Source organism: Simochromis diagramma, unplaced genomic scaffold (genome assembly GCF_900408965.1).
Source record: "Simochromis diagramma unplaced genomic scaffold, fSimDia1.1 OVJJ01000705.1, whole genome shotgun sequence".
NCBI lineage: Eukaryota > Metazoa > Chordata > Actinopteri > Cichliformes > Cichlidae > Simochromis > Simochromis diagramma.
The window spans coordinates 5,834,650-5,855,186 of record NW_024387448.1 but is presented as its reverse complement, the minus strand read 5'-3'; the positions used below and the strand labels follow the sequence as shown (position 1 = coordinate 5,855,186).

The 20,537-nt window shown below is 38.9% G+C and overlaps 1 protein-coding gene across 2 annotated transcripts; it reads right to left on the bottom strand.

Moving 5' to 3' along the window:
• Positions 1-547: 547 nt before the first annotated feature.
• On the bottom strand, positions 548-8,468 carry ccnq (cyclin Q). 2 transcript variants are annotated; one of them, XM_040013706.1, is made up of 6 exons: positions 8,332-8,468; positions 8,083-8,217; positions 5,380-5,563; positions 4,212-4,344; positions 3,731-3,949; positions 548-638 (listed from the first exon to the last, which is right to left on the bottom strand). In XM_040013706.1, exons 1-6 carry the CDS (start codon positions 8,333-8,335, stop codon positions 549-551), a joined length of 765 nt encoding a protein of 254 aa, XP_039869640.1. In that variant the 5' UTR covers positions 8,336-8,468; the 3' UTR covers position 548. The 2 variants fall into 2 exon arrangements, with proteins under 2 accessions (XP_039869640.1, XP_039869641.1); XM_040013707.1 differs by having other exon boundaries at positions 8,373-8,449.
• Between the last annotated feature and the right edge of the window lie 12,069 nt (positions 8,469-20,537).

Sequence of the window (20,537 nt, the reverse complement as noted above, 5' to 3'; positions counted from 1 at the left end):
GTATGCTGCCTCTCTGGTATGTAGCATCCATTGTCCTTGAAAATATGCAGGTTTATTCTGCAAGGTACTAATCAAGCCTATAATCTCAAAGAAAAAACAAACAAACAAAAAAACTGTGCTGTACTACCCTAGTCCAGAAAGATCTAAGAGTAGTCACCATTTAGCATTTGTAGTAAAAATGTGAGATGTGTGGAATATGAAGAGATCGGTGGTACTGAGAGTCAGCATGTTTTTGAAGCGCTCAGGATGTATTATGCAGTGCAAGGCCGACAAATAACAGATCAGAAATGAAAGAAATGTCTCCCCACACTGGAAGAAATCAGTAGTGCAGGCATGTTTTTGTTAACTCACAGAATAACTGGGGCAAAGACACAAAGTGCTCTTCTACCTTAGACACACCTGAACACAAGCGCTTTGAGTGCTCAGTTGTAGCAGAGCACTATATAAGTACAGTTTTACACTACAATGTGCACCATAACACACATTCAGCTTTGTACTGCACAGTCAAGTGGCAAAACAGAGACGTGATGGTCTTGTAGGTGTGTTGTTCAGATACACTTGGCCTCCATATCGTAGAGCTGAAGAAGGTCTGCGATCACAGCGTCGATATCTGCTTTCATCACGTCGTCACACAGCACCTTACACACATACACACACACACAGACCTCAATAAACAGCAGACATCAAAAGGTCGACACACCATTTTTAAAAAACATATTTTTTTGTCCTCTTGCCTTGAGGACCAAAGCAGAAAGACAGAAAAAAACTGGGTTTGCTCCATTTCCATTTGAATACTGCAACTTAGAAAAAAAAATCTAATCTGGTCAGGTTAATGTTACTTCGGTTTAAGTGCACAGTATGTTTGACACTAACAGTATGTTTGACACTAACCTTGATAAAACCTTGATAAAACTAAAATCATGGAGTGCCTATGCAAGATCTGTACTGTTTCTCCACCTCACAGTGCTGTTATAGACAAATCTAAATGCAGCTCACACACTTAAAGCCAGGAGCTCACGTTCCACATCCTGCAGGCTCCTTCAAAGAATAATTCCAATTTGTGTCAACCAGCTGGATTTTTCATTGACATGGCTATTGTCTCCTGCAGACACTTGAGGAAATGAGGACATGCTGAACAGAAAGTTATCCACAGGTAAACAAGTCTCTCTCATGTGGACCAATATACAACAGGAGTTTCAAACAACGGGTTTCATTCAGCAAACTGAGCCTTTGAAAACTATGAAAATTATAGTGAAGTCATTAATTTTTAAACAAAAGGTACTTGCATTCTTGTTCTTCTGGTGTCTGCATAACTATGCTAGAGTGAAATGTATGGAAAGTGAAAATTCAAGAAAATATCCAGATATTAACAAGTTGTTTGAATAATAAAGTTGGATATTATTATTGTTGTTGTTTATCATTTAGTTTAAAAAACAAAAAAACAACTCAGCATGCAAAGGTTTTGTGCTTCTTGGTAAACACTTACCAAGAATGCAGGCAGAGAATCCTGACCGCATGTTATAAAACGGCCAAACCTCTCACATGTCTGGAAATCCAACCTGGGCCAGTCAGACAATGAAATCTGCTGGCTGACAGGCCCAGGAAGGCTTTTCCATCTTTAACTTGTGTAGCATGCTGTAAGAACTGTGATCGAGCCACGAGTTTCTTATAAACATATAAAGTAGAGTTTAGTCAGAAGTTTAGACATTTATGAATGTGCTATACATAAGTATTTATCCATTTGTGTCATTATAAATCACAAAAGTTCAAAAGGTTTTAATTTTTCAAGTTAAAAACTTATATGTTATGAGTGTTATGTAACTTATATATGTGAGGTTTTCTTCTCCAGTCAAGCTCAAACTGTTCTGGATGTGAAAGAGTGCTGTGGCGCAACATCAGCATACAACCCTGACCACCTGGATGAGGCAGTAAACACCACTTTGGTACTGCAGATTATTCCTTAATTTTTGAAGCTACAGCAGCTCTATAAAAGATCTATTTACTTTTCGACTGCTATCAACTTCAGCACATAAACTAACGCTTCAATTAACTGAACACAGATGCTTTAACTGACATTTTAAATGCAGTGTCGGGGTGGCTGAAGCTCAGGAGGCAGAGAAGGTCATTTGCTAATCGGAAGGTTAGCGGTTTGATCCCTGGCTGCTCCAGTCTGCATGCCAAATATCCTTGGGCAAGATACTAACCCCTAAGTTACTCTCTGATGTATCCATCAGAGTCTGAATGTGTGTGAATGTTAGATATAAAGCACTTACATAGAAAAAGCATAGATAAAAGTGCTTGTGTGGATGGGTGAATGTGGCAAGTTGTGTAAAGCACTTTGAGTGCTCAGGTCGATTAGAAAAGAGCTCTATAAGAACCCGGTCCATTTACCATTTACCAGTTGGTGGTTTCACACAGTTACCATTACTGGCTGCATATGAGCTCATCAGTCAGCTGCTTTCAAATAACACATCAAGAGTGAAGAGTAGGCTTTAACTAAAGACACATGGCAGATGCTGCCTCTCTCTAAGCCTGGTTCTACTGGAGGTTTCTTCCTCTTAAAAGGGAGTTTTTCCTTTCCACTTTTCTCTGTATTATTGTAGGGTCTTTACCTTAGAGTACAGCTGTTGTTGTGATCTGGCACTATGTGAATAAAATTGAACTGATATCTATAACTATGGTCACTGTAAACATACAGACTGTCACTTCAAGTATTTTCAGCCATGATATTTCACTTGCTTTCATTACCATACTTCAGCTACTCATCCTTATTCATCGAGTTAAATGTTTCTTGTTGCTGCTAACATGTTGACACTGGACACTTAACGGCTGTCACTTCCTACACACAAACGAGTACCAGAGGTTTGCACACTAAAACACTTTAAGTATCTTTAGTGCTTAGAAGTTAACTGAAACTTTAATCACATTTACAGTTTACATTCTTCCCTGAGATTTCAGTTGCTTTCACTGGAACACTTTGACTGATATCCCACTTGCTTCCATCTCTTACTCTTTGACAATTGCCGTCACATATCTGCCATTTCAGTTGCTTTCATTGGTGACACATCAGTTGATAGATCGCACCAACCAAATGGGACTAAAACCTTTTTCAAAATCTGACACTGCAACTTGTATACCAACTTGTGTTGTTTTAACGAACTGTGACCTTGGACGTAATGCTGAGCTTGTCATTGGATGTAATTTGTTAGCTTGTTTTCTCATTTTTAATTCATTTTCTCTATTATTAAATTTATATTAGATTCAATCTGCCTCCCTGTAGTTTCATGTTGGCATCCAGGCATAAAACTGACACTCGTGATACACAGTGTAAATGCCTGCGCCTCTACCCTCACTAAATTGAAAGTGCGATGTGAGCAGCTACTCTGATCCGACATCATCATCTCAAAATGAGGGAAAAACAGAAGGAAAGTAAAGGAGGGTTTCTGTTCTGTTTAAACTGGAGCTTAATGGAAAAGTAGAGATGTCAGTCCATCATCATCAGAATTTCCTGTGTTGATTTCAGAGCTAAATGAAGGAGGAAATAACTTTCACCTTCTGGGTTTATCAGCTAACAGCCTGTAACTTCCTATAAGATGATGTCACATTTTGCTCTTGAAGTAATAAATCCACCTACAGTGCACAGATTCTTTCTCTCACTTGAGCACGGACACACGCACTTTGGATTAGCCCTCTCTCTTCAGAGAGAATAGGAACACTTTTCAGCACATACCTGCCACCACTCTTTCTCCCCAGCAGGCAGTTCCACTCCATAGCTGTTTAGAGCCAGGTACAGCATTGCTATGGCGATGTGTTGGGGTCTGTGGCAGATGACCATGGCTCCATGGTAACAGTCTCTAAGCAGCGCCCAGGAAGTTTCAGCTACAGGAGTTCGAGACCAAGCATGGCGGTTCACAAGTGACTTGACAGACAGCAGGTAGTGGAGCAAATACTGAAGATGAAAGACAGCAGACAAATTTAAACTTCAGAGATCAGGCACTACTACACTTACTATTTTATTAAATGCAAGGGTCATGTAAGTAAAACTAAAAGCATTCAAGCCAACAGAAAACACTTGTTTGTCCCAGAGATCACAGAGATCGTAAACACAAGCACATTTGCATCAGAAAATCAGGCAGTAACACAGACCAAAAAGGAGGTTTAGCACCAAATAAGGAGGGAAAAGGGATCCGTGCACGTGCGCTCACAACTACCTTGTGAGGGTGTTCGAAGGAGACTTGGAAGTTGAGCTGTCGGAGGATGAGGAGCTCACACTGCACCACGCTGTCCCTCAGGTCCCAGAACTCCTTGTCACATTCTAAAGGAGTACTGCCACTGTTGAAATACCTGAAAGGGTGGAGGAGAGCACTTAAGGTGACAGCTCCAAAAACTGAATGGTTAAACTGCCTGGTAAAGAATTTGTTATTTAATGTATCCACTTCCATAAAAGTGTGATGTGAAATGTAAAATAAAACAGGATTCACAGTTGCCTGCTCATCCAGCTGAGCTAAACTGGTGCCCGCCCACATGTTTTTAAAGCACTGGGACAAGAGCCTGGATGGGTTGTGCTTTTTTTTTTTTTTAAAAAAAAAGGATGTCCATTTATAGCATGCTTGTCTACTTCAGTTTAAGAGCAATATGTGCTGTATGTGTAGATGATATTTCCTCAGAAAAATTAGTGCCAAACTACATAATACATATGTTCCATGTGCAGAGTGGAGTTCGGGTTTTTTTAAGGCACAGGGAAAATATCAGTGAATGCAAATATTGAAACAATCAAAAGCTTCAGAACAAGCCACTAGGTGGAGGAGTGGGACTGGCAACTTTTAACTTGGCTTAATTTTTAACAGAAATACTTTTTATTATTATTCATGTTGATGTTTTTTTTCACTTTTTAATATGTCTACTCTTAAGTTAATGTGTTTTCTCCATGCATTTTCTCACACACGAGTGGGTTAGAGCCTGTCCAAAGTCATACTTTACTTTTGCACTTTGTTTTATGTCTTATTTAAATGTATGTTTATGACTGGAGACTGAGTATATTCTGGTTTTGCACTTGTTGATGGGACAGAGTCTTATCTAAAAATATTACCTTGGGCTTTACAAGCCTTCCTGGTCAAGGCTATTTTGTTTTTACTCTTGTGATGTTTTTCAGACCAAACCATTTATTCAAGAAAAGCATACTCATTAAAAATGATTTATTAAATGTTTGGGGCTTTTTAATGTCCCTCTCATAACAAAAAGAGTTCAGAAAGACAAAACACAACCTTTTTGTTCTCAAGCAAAGTCAAATATCTAAGAGGCTCAGTTAGCAAGAAATAGTTTTTCTCTCAGCAGTGAGGTTAAAATGTCGATTATACACTCCACCTTTTAAATTATTACCTGTGGCTTACATTGATGATATCACGGGTCCTGATGTGCTGCTCCTCCACTTTACCAGCCAGGTACACACAGCTCATGGCCACTAGGTAGGGTTCATAGGCATGGATACTGACCCTCTCAAAGAAACGATGATAGAGCACACATGCTGTAGCCACGGGCACCGAGCGCATGCAGAGTTTCACTCCTGAATAACAGAGGAGGGGGTAAGATGTAGGTCTTTAAGGGCACACTAATGTTTTATCATCTTTAGCTGACTGATTCACACCTATTTTCACCCGCTGTAATCCTGAAATGCAGTTTCAGTTCACATTACTATTCGTTTGAAATCCCATTAAATCAACAAATCAAAAACCAGGAAAGAATACATAATACTGGACACATGTTTCAAAAACCTTAAACCTTGACTTTCTTAAAGAGAACCTGCTCATTTCCAACTCAATATTTTTTTCTTGAATTCTCGTAAAGAAGCTCTATATGATTTAAAATTTCAAATAGTCCTTATTTAGATTTTACTGGGTCTCAGCACAGCGTTCATACGCTGTGTGAAACAGACTGTCTTCCCCCTTTAAGCTTCAGAGCAATGGGAGATGACTATTATAGGGAACTCCGATATCTCTCACTGTCATCAGACAGAGTGTAGAGCAAAATTATTTTGGCTCATTCTTTGATACTATGGTGATGTTCAATATGAACATCTACCACTGGAGCAATGTATTTGAAAGAAAATAAAGACGAGCATAAAATGTGTTCTTTAATTTATCATTACACCAAAATAAGCAATCACTTGCCTTATGTCAAAAACTAAATGTCAATGGGAGCTGCTTAATCACGGGTGTGATCACATGTGTCAGAAAGTGAGGACCATTTCAGGAAAAAGGCTGATTAGTCTTTCTAAATTTCTGGCACCATATATCTAATTTTTATAGATGCCCATTTCCACTTGGTAGAAAAAAAAACATGATATAAATAAAAACAAACAAACAAAAAAAAACCCAATAATGCATACTTTAACCATCTAGATCTAGATCGTAGGGCAGTAAAGTTTAGTCAAAATCTATGTTTTCACTGAGTAAGTACATAGACAAAGTATTGTCCTATAACAAAACCTCTTTTTTTCCAGGCTTAGACAAAATGCAAAAGATGAACGTAGACAGTGTTAGCACTTTGCCCGCTGCCTCGTTGTTTATTTGAGACAGAACTGGCAGAACTGGAAGATGCAGTGCTGAGCTCAAACAGAAAATAGGAAAACAAAAATTATTATGTTTTTTTGGTGTGCTGTATATTCTTAGCAAACCATAGTATTTATTAGATATAATATACATACAGATATAACAATAAAATTTTAAAATAGAATCAAGATGAGCACCTCTGTACAGTTGTAATGAAGGGAGTGATTAACTATAGAGACCAAAAGCATTTTTTGTGAACATGTTTACCATGCATTGCTGAATTCAGGCATTTAAACATGGGTTTCTAATGTTCAAAACACTCTAAGCACAATGAAGTGGGTGTCAAGGGGAATGGGGGGGGGGGGGGGGGGGGGGGATTTGAGACAAGAGCAAGAGTGAAAGGTAAAGTTTACAAGAAGCTAGTGAGACCTGCTATGATGTAAGGTTTGGAGATGGTGGGACTGAAAGAAAGATAGGATGCGGAACTTCAAGTGGCAGAACTGAAGATGTTAAGATATTTACTAGGGTCCACCATGATGGACTCACTTAAATGTTTAAAGTGTGTGTCTTTTAACTTGACACAGGGTTATTAACTTCTCATTAGTGATCATGATTGACTATAACTTGTAGTTAATCTTGACCAGCATAAAAAGGATTTCTTTGACAGCAATAACTGGAATGTATTCAGAACAAAGGGAAAGTACTACAACGTCAGTGAAGCTCTGTGACACAGAAGTGTACATTTACACAAGTTGGGAATGTCTCTTGGAGACATTTATGAATAACTGTGCTTTCAATATAATCAGTTCAGACAATTGTGCATAAGTACAAGTTATTCAGATGTCAACACTTCACCAAGTCTGGAGGAAAACCCAAATGAGACAAAATTGGTTACGATGTTCGCAAATAACCCAGGAACCAACAAGGCTCAAGCCAACGATGAAACTTTCAAGCTCAGCTGAAATTTAATGCTGCTCACATGGTTGCCTCTTTAGGCATTTGACTTTAGGCATTTAGCTTTTTGGACAAAATAACAAGAGATCGTTTTGAGGAGTAAAGGTGGAGCTTTCAAACCTAAGAACATTGTACCATCTTGCCAAGCATGGTGGTGGAAGTATCATGCTCTGGGGCCGTTTGTGGTGGTACGAGTTGTACTGGTACATTGCACAAAATAGACAGCATTATGAAGAAGGAGGACTACCTCCAAACTCTTCAACTTCAGCACACCTTAAGGGCTAGCTGGCTAGCTGAAACTTTGATAATAACTGAGTGTTCCAACAGAACAGCGATCTCAAACACATGAAACCAATTAATAAAAATGAACAACAACCCACTTTTTTTTTATACTTTTGATACAACTGATGATGTAAATCAGCTGATACATTAATCTGAATTCATTATACTTTTTTTTTTATAATCAAAGACTTTACTTTTCATTCCTGGCAGGTAAGACTTGATAAGTTTACTTTATAGCCCTGAAAACTTGCTCTTCGAACCATCTCTCACACTCACACACAGACCACCCCTGGTTTACCTGTCTCCATGATGAAACGACAAACGCGAAAGTGTTTCGTGTCACGGCTCGGGTCAGCCGCTATATCCCCACCAGAGTCTCTCCTTCCAGCAACGCGCAGAGATGCGGTCGAGTAAGCAGATGGTCCCTCCATGTCTAGTGGAGTACAAGCAGGGGTAACCAACAATAGAAAAAAAGCACAGACTGTCTACAAGAGTCAAGAAGATGATAATTGAGGGCTGTGAGTTTCATTGTAAACTTTTAACTTACCCATCCAAAGTACAAATTCTACGTGATATATTTATTCCTACTTTTTGAAAAACAAACACAAGATCTGCTTGTTAGTTACATATCTTAATCAACTTGTCTTCTCAGTTGCCGCTAGTAATACCCGGAAGAAAAATAGTTGGACTTCCGGTTAATATATACATATATATATATATATATATATATTAAGTGCGTAAGAAAGAAATATGCTTTATGCAACACTCTGTGCAATCCCGTCTGCAGGAAAATAAAAATATAATTAAACGCAAGCACATGATGTGTTTTGACATACGAAATAATTTCTACCTCATAACTTCCGTTTAGATCTTTCAAAATAAAAGCCCCCTGAAGGCGGAACAGATCACATTTAGGCCAATAAAACAACTTGTAAATTAATCATTACAAACACGGAATCAGATAGTACTGATAAAACATGTATGAACAACAACAAAAAAAAACACAAACAAAAAATAAATAAACTGTACAAACTGATTCATATGAGGGTTTTTTCAGGCCATAGTTTGTAACTCTTTTCAAATAAGCTGTTGTAGGGAGAAGTCTGTTTGTCTATATTGCTAAGCAACGAGTCAACAATTTAACAGATTAGGAGACCGTAGCTTACAGATCCAGCAATGTCTCCCAGCTATTCGGCAAACCAGGTAATCTAAATAACAACGCCAGGGGCGGAGCGTGGGGGTGGCTTACTGGGCTTGAGCCCGGGTTGTTTTGTCAGAAGCCCGGGGTCTTTTGGAGTGTAATTTTTTCATAGTTAGATGCCTGGCTGACAACTGTATAAAACAAAAAGTACACACAATATTCGAAGCACATAGTGCACACTGTGGGAATTTACGACTGTGCGTGAATCCCCCCTGATATTGGTATGATCCAAGCTCAGGCACTAAGCGACTGAGCGAGGGGGCGGGGCAGCTGCCGCCTGTGAGTGCGCTGTTGGAGAAACGGAGCCAGCCATACTAAGGAGAGCTTAAGTTTGAGCAGGTACCAAAGCAAATCATTCATACCGTACAAATAATGTAAATATGACGGTGAATCACGAAAGATTGATATCAAACTGATCACTTGACCAATATTACGTTACTTGCTCTTCAAGTGAATCAACAAATGGCGAAATGAAAAGCCGAACAAATGCTATTTTTTTTTTTAATAGAGTCTTATCTTACGTGTGTTTATTTCATATTTTCAGTTCTTACCCTCCCTGACTAAATCGGTTTCAGTTATGTACTGAAATATAAGAATGGACATTAGAGGGTTCTTTCAAAGAAAAAACTCAGGTAAATGTTATTTTATATATTATGCTTTGTATGTTGTTCAGTATATTTCTATGCAAAACAAGAGGGATTTCAGTACACAGCAGGATATTCACATTTGTAACCAGATATTTACATACACTTTAGGGAGAAAACATAAAACATTTTTACTGTAAAACATCAATTTAGAGTAAACTTTTGTTTTAGATAAATATTGAAATATCTTTTGAATTAGTTAAATGTCAGAATAAAGAGAGACAGAGCTGTCTATTTATTATCACTTTGATCAAATTTAGGAGTACATGTACACTAAGTTTATTGTTAATTAATAAGAAAACTCCAGACGATTCCATTCTGAGCTGAAGAAGCTTCTGATAGGTTAGTAGAGTCCATGTGAGTAAATTGGTGGCACAGCTGTGGATGCATATAAGGCAAAACACAGAGCCTGTTTTTTTGAAATGGGAAAATTAAGAGATATCAACCAAAACACCAGGAAAAGAACTGTGGAGCTCCATAAGTGTGGCTCAAGTTTGAATACAATTTGGTGCCATTTGCAATTAAGAAATACAGATAGTTTCTCTCTTTACTCTTAAAGTTAACAAATATGTTTTTTATATTTATCAATCTAAAAAAATAAACATTTAGTCTGATTTGATGTTACAATTAAAAAAGTGTTTGTGTTTTGATCTGAAGAGTATACAAATATGTGGTTTCAACTGTATATTTGATGATTGTCAGCACAAAGAGGGAGAGAGAGGAACAGAGAGGGAGATGGAGAATGAGGACAGAACAGAGATGGAACAAGAGCAGGTGAGACACACATGTTAGTCAAATGGTCGTTTACCAAAAGTATCACCGTATCATAGGTCCTCATGTATCTCGTACCTAGTGTTTCTTTTTAGGTTTGCTATTTTTCAAATTCTATATTTATTAAGTTATGCAGGCTTGTTTGCACAACAAGGCTAAATAATTATATAAACTTTTCTCAATCTAAATAGTGGAGTTTGGTAGAATTAAAAAAATAAGTGTAGTGCAGGTCTATGATGATTTTTAGTGCTACTATCATCTACACTCAGAAAAATTATGGTTCTTAAATGGTTCTTCAGATGTCTTCATGGTTCTTTAAAGAACCATCATACGTCAAAGAACCTTTTTATTTTGTGGATGGTTCTTCAGCTATTACAAATGGTTCTTTAAAGAACAAAAGGTTCTTCATCCTTAGCAATCTAAGTTTGATGGTGTAAATGGCATAAATATTTATTCACTATAATGAGGCTGTGAATTATACTGTGTGTTTTCTTTGTGTGCATGTGTGTGCGAAGGGGGAGGGCGGGATACCTGGCAATTACCCTTTAAGAGAAGATGGTAGGAAACTGAATATTCAAATAAAAGTTAGAAATATTTGCAAACAGTAGACACAATACACACATTCAAATACTGTACTTTCGTTTTAAATTTTAATAAAGCAATTACTATTTTCTACTCCAAGGCATTACTTTTGAGATTATTATATATTTTTGAAAATATAGCATAATGATAATACTAGTTATTGTAAACTTTACAAACCACCCAGCAGTATGTAAAGTCAAATTATAAAATACAAGTAAATAACAATTGCAGAACAGAATGTCAGTGTAATGAACACACTTATCTGTAATGAACACACACTTCGTTTTGACAAAGCACACTGCTTAGGTAAATGATCTGAGTAGTTGTTCATCACTGAGCAATTTGTTAATATGTGTTTCGAGCCAAATAAATGACAGGGAGAGAGAGAGAGTGACGTTAGAACACGTCATACTATAACCTCCCGGGAGCGGACGGAGGGGGTCAGTCGTTGGGATGCGCATGCGCAGACAGAGTGTGCGAGCGGCGGGCCTGGACCTTTCGGGGAAAAAAACTCACGGACGGTGACAGCGAAACGGATAACAGTCTTCAGTACCTGCTGGACTTTGAAGCTGTGGATTCTGGGACTGTTAGAAAAGGTAAAACATTTTCATTAAAACCTTATCACTGTTTTGTTTTTGTTACTCGTCATTGTAGCTTGCTGTTAATGTTGTGCTAACAGTAGCGATTAGCGATACGTTAGCCGTTGAGGTCAGCACAATTTAGTATCCAACTGTTTTCCTAACAAAACCACTGTTATAATTAAGTGAAGTTGCTCCCAGCTAATTTGAACCTTTGGCTTCTAAAATATGTGGTTCAATTGCGTGCTGCGTACATAACCTAATGTCAGCTAGACCGGAATTAAAATTTAATATATTGTTAAAGTCACTAAAATGGCGCCTGAAGCCTGTTGTGACGTGAGCTCTGTGTCTGCTCTAGAAACTCTGAAATTCTGTAGATCTGAGCCGTACATTAAATACTCACATGAACCTGTACTTTTAATTCTGTATGAGCTGTATAAAATACAGCTATGCATAAGAGTTTTGAATGAATAATTAGATTAGATAACTCTTTATTGTCTAATCGAATTATATAGAAATGAATAGAAATGTGACATGAGAAGGTGTGTCTTTGACTGTTCCTGCATAACTTAGTTTCGGACTAGTTGACAAGTTATGCTCCGGTCATTTGATGTTTCCAAGATAGATGTTCTTTTGTAATATAGTTAATTTTTTTGTATATTTCATTTATCCACCATCATACATACAAGCTAAGAAGAGGTCGTTATACTAACAAGAGGTATCAGCGCTGGGCCAAAGTTCAGCACATGGTTAAAGTTTGTAATCCAGCCAGGGTGTAAATATCACTCAGCAGCCAGAGCTGAAGCAGGTAGCATCAACACATAAATCTACTCTACCCGGCTTAAATCACAAGAGCACCTCTGACCAAAAAGCTGTAGATTTTTCTTGTTTGCACAAATTAATCCAGATTCACATTAATTGTGTTCACAGCTCCAACAAAATGAGGAAGAGGAGGGGGAGAAACACAATTAGGTTGAATTACAATTGGATGGAAGGCGAGGACAAGGAGAAGGAAGCTTAGGATGAGGAGGAAGAGAAGCAGCAGGAGCATCTTTAGGGATCCCTATGATGTCATCGAGGTTTGTTTCATTAATATGGTCCTCTCACAAAGAAAGATGACTTGTTTTAGTTCACCTACTTCCTGTATTAAATAGTGATGTGCAAAATGTTGTGAAAAACCATGGAGCAGGCACGTATAGTGCATCTGCAGGTAAATGAACATCAAATCTCTAAGACAGACTGAAATCTGTATATTTATCACCCTTATGATAAAACCCACGTCAGCCATTGGTTTATGGACTTTGTATTTTTTTAGCCTCAGCATCTGCTTTATTGCTGTTGCTATGTTGGGACCATATTAGGATGAAGGATCAGAATCTGGAGTCATGCACACTATTGTTTCATTTAGTGTGTATCCATAAGATTCGTGCAGCAGATCCAAGTTGTGCCTTGAAAACAGGAAAGTCGTCTGCATAGAGGAGAACTGTAATAGCAGGCTTGTACAAAGTGAGGCTTTGTGCACTCGTTTTACTTCTGTCACCCTGGTTTGATGCAGATTTCACTTGAAATCAGGCAAGAACTGGACTTATTTTTTATAATGTGTTCTTGTGAATTAATTGTGTATCGCATATGTTTGATTTAACTTTCTGCAAGACAACAGTCGTCCACTGGCCAAAAAAGTTTTCCAAATACCTCCACGTGATCTAGCCTGGATTTAGAAAAGAATAGCAAAAAATCTGCACCTCCTGCTTCAGATGCAATTTGTGTTTCTGTGTTCAGAGGCAGCGGCGAGAGGGGAGACCTCGGCTCATCCAGCTGGAGAGCCTGACCAGGAGGAGTCGAACATTAACTCAGCTCTTCCAGGGCACCCTGCAGACTCGGCTGCTGGCATCGGCGAGGGATGACGTGAACGCCAAACTGGAGTCCATCACAGGTCAACTGCAGGTATGCGAGTCAGACCTTCTGAGGAGGGTTTCACTTTTCTCTCTTCTTTATAATTGACTCTTTTCTCTCTCTTTCAGCTCCTTGTCTCAGAGTGGGAGGGATTTGAAGCACAAAGGGAGGAGCTTGTCATTTGGTTGGCTGATATGGATGTCCGCCTGAGTGAGGTTGACCAGCTGACAGGAAACACCAGTGAAAAACTGAAACAACTGCAGGTGTGGGCTTGTTTTGATATGACATATGTTTGATATGAAACATACGTATGAGACATTGTCCTAAACTGGACTAACAAAGGACCACGAGTACAACATGAAACGTACATTACATAGTGTAATGCTAAAGTTCATTGATCATTTTAATCATAAACTTGTTGTTGAAATATTTTTACTGAACATGCAAACATCTGCTGATGAAAATGTGTTGATTTATTGGTCTGTTATGAAGCTATTGCTATTTCTAATGTGTTTTATCACTTTCTGATGTTTTATTAATTAAACAATACATGTATTATTTGTTGTGTTATCTGTAGCTAGTATTTATATATATATATATATATATATATTTATTTATAGTATAGCAAATATATTTAATTATTACTGTTTAAAACACTAATATGTGACATGTATTAGTATTGATGTTGTGCTGAGGGCTAAAATGCCTTTTTGTCTTTTGGTAACTACAAAATGACAATAAACCATTAATATATGTCTATGCTGTGCTCGTATTTATTTTACCCTACTCAAATTCAATTTATGATGCATTTTATTTTGAAAGATTTAAAATGTTTTTTTAAAGAACCACTCAAAGGTTCTTTAAAATGGTTCTTTTAAAGAACCATTTGAAGGACCTTTAAATGTTCTTAAGACCATTTAAAAGGTTCTTTGAAAAACCATTAAAGGTGCCCCAAAGAACCATTTCTTGATGGTTCTTTGGGGCACCTTTAAAGGTTCTTCAATGAACCACTGAAAGAAATGGTTCTTCAAAGAACCATTGTTTGAAAGGTTCTTTGTGGCACCAAAAAAGGTTCTTCTATGGCATCAGTCTAAAGAACCACTTTTGGTTCCAGTTGGCACCTTTATTTTTCTGAGTGTAGTTCTGATTCTGGTTCTGTCTTGGTTAAATCCTAAGTAGTCCTGATTTTGAACTGTTGCAGTCCTGTTTTAATTCCGGATCAGTTCTGGGTCTGGTTGAATTGGGGTTTAGTCCTCGTGTCTTGATACAGCCCCGACTTTGTTCTGCCTTGCTGCTTAATTAAAGAAAGCATATTGCTGTGAATGCTTTCATCAGCAACTACACTCATGTGAAAGAGACAATTTTCATAGGATTCTATGATATTCTATGATATATTCATTGTTCAGTAGCTTAACAAACGACCACAAAAAGAACATTCCTCTGAAAACAGTCAGGTAAAAAGACTGGATGGAAAATGAGTGAAAAAGAAACCAATATCTAAAGTAAAAGTTTAAAAAATCTTCAGAAAGCCTGGAACACTATTTCTCAAGACCACTTTAAAAATTGCAAGAAAATCTGGTTCCAGGAAACAAAATATAAAGAAATGAGCAGTGAAGACTTGTTATAGTTATGGTTGGAAAATTGTAGGTACATATTACTTTCCACAAGTCAAGGTCAAGGTAACTTTATTTATGCCCATAGGCAAGGTAAATTTGCTTTACAGAAAAATGATAGCATTTGGCATCCCTTCAAAAACACACAATGTCAATAGAAAATTGTATTTGTTTAGTCAGTATAAGCTTTTAATGATATAAGTTTATTTGTGATAGAATGCTGCATGATGATCTTTTCCTTGCTTAGAACTGATTGTTCTTCATGAAACGTGTTCTGATACTTGTATCTGAATCTTTCCACAGCGATAGTAAGAAGTTGAACAAGCAGTTCTGATCATGCGCGCGCGCACACACACACACACACACACACACACACACACACACACACACAACAATCACATTTTACAGGGTATCTGATTGAGTCAGATTTTTGTTCAGATGTTACATCATATCCTTAAAAATGTATTTAGTGTGTCATCAAATGGAAAAACTTTCTAGATGCTCCTAATATCTTCTGTATATAAAAGACACCTTTCAGATTATGTCTTTAAAGCTAAAGGGAGGCCATGCTTATCTTTGAAAGACCATAACTATACCACTCCAAATAATATCTTCTTGGAGAGGAGGAATATACAAATAGGTTGTAAGTAACCGGAGCTACTGTCTTGTCTCCATATGGTGAGAGGATGGAAATTAGCTGGCTTCAGGTTGCCTCAGAGCGTTGTTGACATTTAAAGGTCTCTCTGGTCACTCTGGACCAAAACAGAATAGGAAGAGGACCAAAGAAAAACAATAAGGAACCCAAGAGTCCAGAAAACAAAGGGGTAGTTCTGAGGGTCTGCCTGGTAAGACAGATGAGCCATAGGGACCGGCTGTAAGGCAGAGAGAGTGCTTTGGAGGGCCGACCCCGGTGGAGAGGACCTTTTTAGAAACTTGACTGGGGGCTCACTTGGGACGGACAAAGGCAGAGGCAATCTAACACCCATGAGGAATTTTTTTTTTTTTTTAGACAATTTTGGTTCTGTTTTTCAAAGAAACATGTTGCGTCATTATTTTGTTTCACATTTTTCATTTACTTATTTATTATCTTCTGTCCCTTGAAGTGGATATCAGGTTTTATTTGATCGCAGAATAATGATGATGGGTGAGCGAGGCAGAGAGGGTTTTCCTCAGAACTGGAGTCATACTTAGAGCAGTCAGCAGATTAGGGCTGCAACTAACAATTATTTTGATAGTCGACTAATCTGCCTAATTTTTCTTCTATTAGTCGATTAGTCAACTATTATTTCAGCAACTCTTATGTCCGCTTCCTGTGGGCAGACCTCATGTTCTGGCTTTAGTGCCTCACCTGCTCAAGTCTGCCCACCCGTGAATTTCACCCTGTTATCTCATGACCCAGAAAACATTTGAATTTGAAAAAAATCAGATGTATTTTTAACATAAGACCGTCAGAATAAAAATGAAATAAATGAAAATATTAGGTAATACAAATTTAAGTACAAGTAGTATTTAAACAAAATTAATGTGCAAACAGGAAACTAAAATGGCTTCTGTCCACAAGTTCGAATAAAGTTTCAAATTAATTTAAAAAGATTTTATTTTCGAGTTTAGAGATGATTCAGTTCATTAATTTCCGATTGCAGTGAACATGCTCTGGAGTGAGGCTTGCTCTTATCTTTGAGATGATGTTCTCAGCTGTTGATAACTATGCTAAAGATGCTCTCTATCATGACTTCAGCCATTTGAAAGGTGCATGAGCTTCTCAAATGGCTTTAGTGTTTTTTAGCCCAACCAGAAGCCTTGGATGAACCGGGATGTTCGTCTCCTCCTGAAGGCCCGCAACACCGCCTTTAGGTCAGGAGATGCACACGCCTACAGTACAGCCAGGGCTAATCTAAAGAAGGGCATCAAAAAAGCCAAACACCATTATAAAAATAAGGTAGAAGAACACTTCTCCAACTCCAACCCCCGACGCATGTGGCAAGGACTCCAGACCATTACAGACTACAGGACCATCAAACCCTCCCCGCATCCTCTGATGTCTCCTTCCTCAATGAGCTCAACAACTTTTATGCTCGTTTTGAGCGAGGGAACCCCACAACCACAACCAAAACAGACATGATGCCAGACCACCAACCTCTGACTCTCTCCCCCACCGATGTAGGAGCGGTGCTGAGCAGGATCAATGTCCACAAGGCTGCAGGTCCTGATGGCATCCCCGGGCGTGTTCTCAGAGCGTGTTCTGGGGAGCTTGCAGGAGTGCTCACAGACATATTCAATCTGTTCTTGGCCCACGCTGTGGTACCGGCCTGCTTCAAATCCACCTCCATCGTCCCGATACCCAAAAACTCCAACCCATCTTGCCTCAATGACTACCGCCCAGTAGCACTCACCCCCATCATCGCTAAGTGCTTAGAGCAGCTGGTCCTAGCACACTTCAAATCCTGTCTCCCCCCCACCCTGGACCCCCACCAATTCGCATACCGCCAGAACAGGAGCACAGAGGATGCAGTCTCCATCGCACTGCACTCTGTCCTCTCACACCTGGACAACAACAACACATATGCCAGAATGCTGTTTATAGACTTCAGTTCAGCATTCAATACAATCCACCCCTCACAACTCATCAGGAAACTGACAGACCTGGGCATCAGTTCCCTCATCTGCAAATGGTTACTGGACTTCCTGACCAATCGCCCCCAACATGTCCGGCTGGATAACCGCTGCTCATCTACAATCACAATGAACACCGGTGTACCACAAGGCTGTGTGATGAGCCCTTTCCTCTACTCCCTCTTCACCCACGACTGCAGACCTGCTGATGGTTCCAACACCATTATTAAGTTTGCAGATGACACCAAGCTCCAAGCTGGTCAAGAAGGCTCAGCAGCGCCTCTTCTTCTTGAGGACTCTGAGGAAGAACCACCTGTCCTCAGACATCCTGGTGAACTTCTATCGCTGCACCATCGAGAGCATCCTGACCAACTGTATAACAGTCTGGTACAGGAACTGCTCTGCCTTGGACCGGAAGGCGTTGCAGAGGGTCGTGAAAACTGCCCAGCGCATCGCCGGAGCACCACTTCCGACCATAAAGAACATCTACAGGAAGCGGTGTCTGAAAAGGGCTGGGAAAATCATCAAAGACCCCAGTCACCCATCACATGGACTCTTCACCCTCCTGCCCTCTGGGAGGCGCTACAGGAGCCTCCGGACTAAGACCACCAGGTACCGGAACAGCTTCTTCCCCACAGCTGTCAGACTCCTGAACTCTGCCTCCTGACATCTGACCCACGTTAAACTCATGGACTGAACATACACACAAACACCTACACACCAATGGACAACTGTACCCTCAAACACACAATAATAACATGGACTGAACCACCACTCACAACCACTAGCACTTTATATAGCCTCTGTAGAAATTATCCACATATCTCACTTATCTTAACTGCACTACTGTATAGTTCTGTGTAAATAATCATTCTGTACATAGTACGATAATTTTTAATCCTACAACTGTTTATAACTTGCATAGTTCACATTTTTGTATAGCAGTATATCTCAGATTTCTGTATAGTTTTTCATATTTATATCCTGTTCATAGCCTGTACATAGCTTGTACTCACTACAGCCTGTACATACTTATAGTTATAGAATATTCATAACATACTTCATACCGTGTACATTATAACATACCATAATAGATCCATTTCTGTAATATACTTACATATCTATATTATTGCTAATATATATTGTAATATATCTATATCACGGCTAAAGCACTTCTGGATGGATGCAAACTGCATTTCGTTGCCCTGTACCTGTGCATGTGCAATGACAATAAAGTTGAATTCTATTCTATTCTAACAATAAAATTCTGTGTCAACAAATTTTATATATTCGACGACAGCTATTATGGCGACGAATCCTTGCAGCCCTACAGCAGATGAGGTGGAGGCATGCCAGACAATAGAGCAAGAAGGTGAAAGCTCACACAGAGGACATACCAGCTTTTGGGGAACCCGCGAAAGGGAAAAATGACAACAGGCAAAGCTATTATGGATAATAAGTATTGTGTAAGCTGGGGCTTTGAAATTGTGGGATTTGGTTTCTCAGTTTCCATGCAGGACACTAGCCTGTGAAGGGAATCATTTTTCCATGGCAGCCTTGTTGCATTATGTTTAAGAGGCAGAATAAAGCCCTGACTTTCCACAGGGCTTTATTCTTTTCCCGTTTATCAGTTACAAGACAATATAACTTCTAACTATTAAATAATAACTATTATAACTTGGAAAGACTAAATTCTGATCCTAGGTTATCTGAGCCATTCAGTAACCACAGATATGCTGAAGAATGTTTTGCTCCAGAATGTTTCATGAGAATTCAACTGAATATCATGGTTTGGGGTTGATGACCCAGCAACCTTTGAATCTATAATTTCATTCATTATTGTTTTGATTTGGAGAAGTGGGCTTTGAGGTCTCCAGTTTAGTCATAAATAACTTTAGGCTTAATTGTGAACTTACTCTTCCCTTTGTCTCATCTCTGGGTTTCATCCTTTAGTACCTTCCATGTTAAGGCTATCATGTTTCTGATGCTTTTGTCAGGCTTGTGTGTCTTAATCCTGTGTGCTTATCTTTCTGTTTTATTTTGATAGTCCCTTGTCTTGTGTGCTAAATGTTCCGTTTTGCTTCCTCTGTCTCAATGTGTCTAATTTGTCCCTGTTGTTTTTCCCAGCCCTCCCCTACTCATCCTCCTGTGTATATATTGTGTATGTGTTGTGTCAGTCTCCCTTTGTTTATCTGTTCAGTTTCCCTCAGTGTTATCTAGCCCCTTGTACCTCTGAGTATTTTCCCAGTTTAGGTTGTGTAATCCAAGGTTTTTAGTTTCTTTTGTATTTTCATGCTCAGTTTTTGTTCTTGGAAGTTCAATCTAATAAACCACCCGCTTTTATTTAAGATGATCTTGTCTCCAAGTGTCTGCACATCACACTTGGTTTCCACAAACCTTTGACACTGAAAGGGTTCTTATTCCCCCTTCTAGATATAATAATGGCTAAAAGCTTCAGAGTCCTACATTAAACACTTCTTAATATTACAGATGGTACATCTGTCACACTGTCCCTGCTCAGGCTCTTCAAAAGCTGATATGTCTTCCTCTTAGCTTTCAACTTCTTGCTCTGATATCTGGCCTTCCTCCACCTCATCATACCCTGACAGCAATGAGACTGATTCCGCTTCCACAGTTCTGAATAAAATCCTTTGGGCCTCTTTCTGCTCTCTGCACCCTGAAGTATGAGAATTGGTTCAAAGCCAGTAGGGCACTGAATAAAAGTTATGTTTTGGAAGGGTAAAATTACTTTACATTCCTGAAATCCTACTTAATCCCAGTCCCTGTCAGAACTGTTGCTGCAGCTTTCTGAATCAACTGGGAGCTTTTTTTTTCAAGGAGCCTTTATGGCAGTCTGC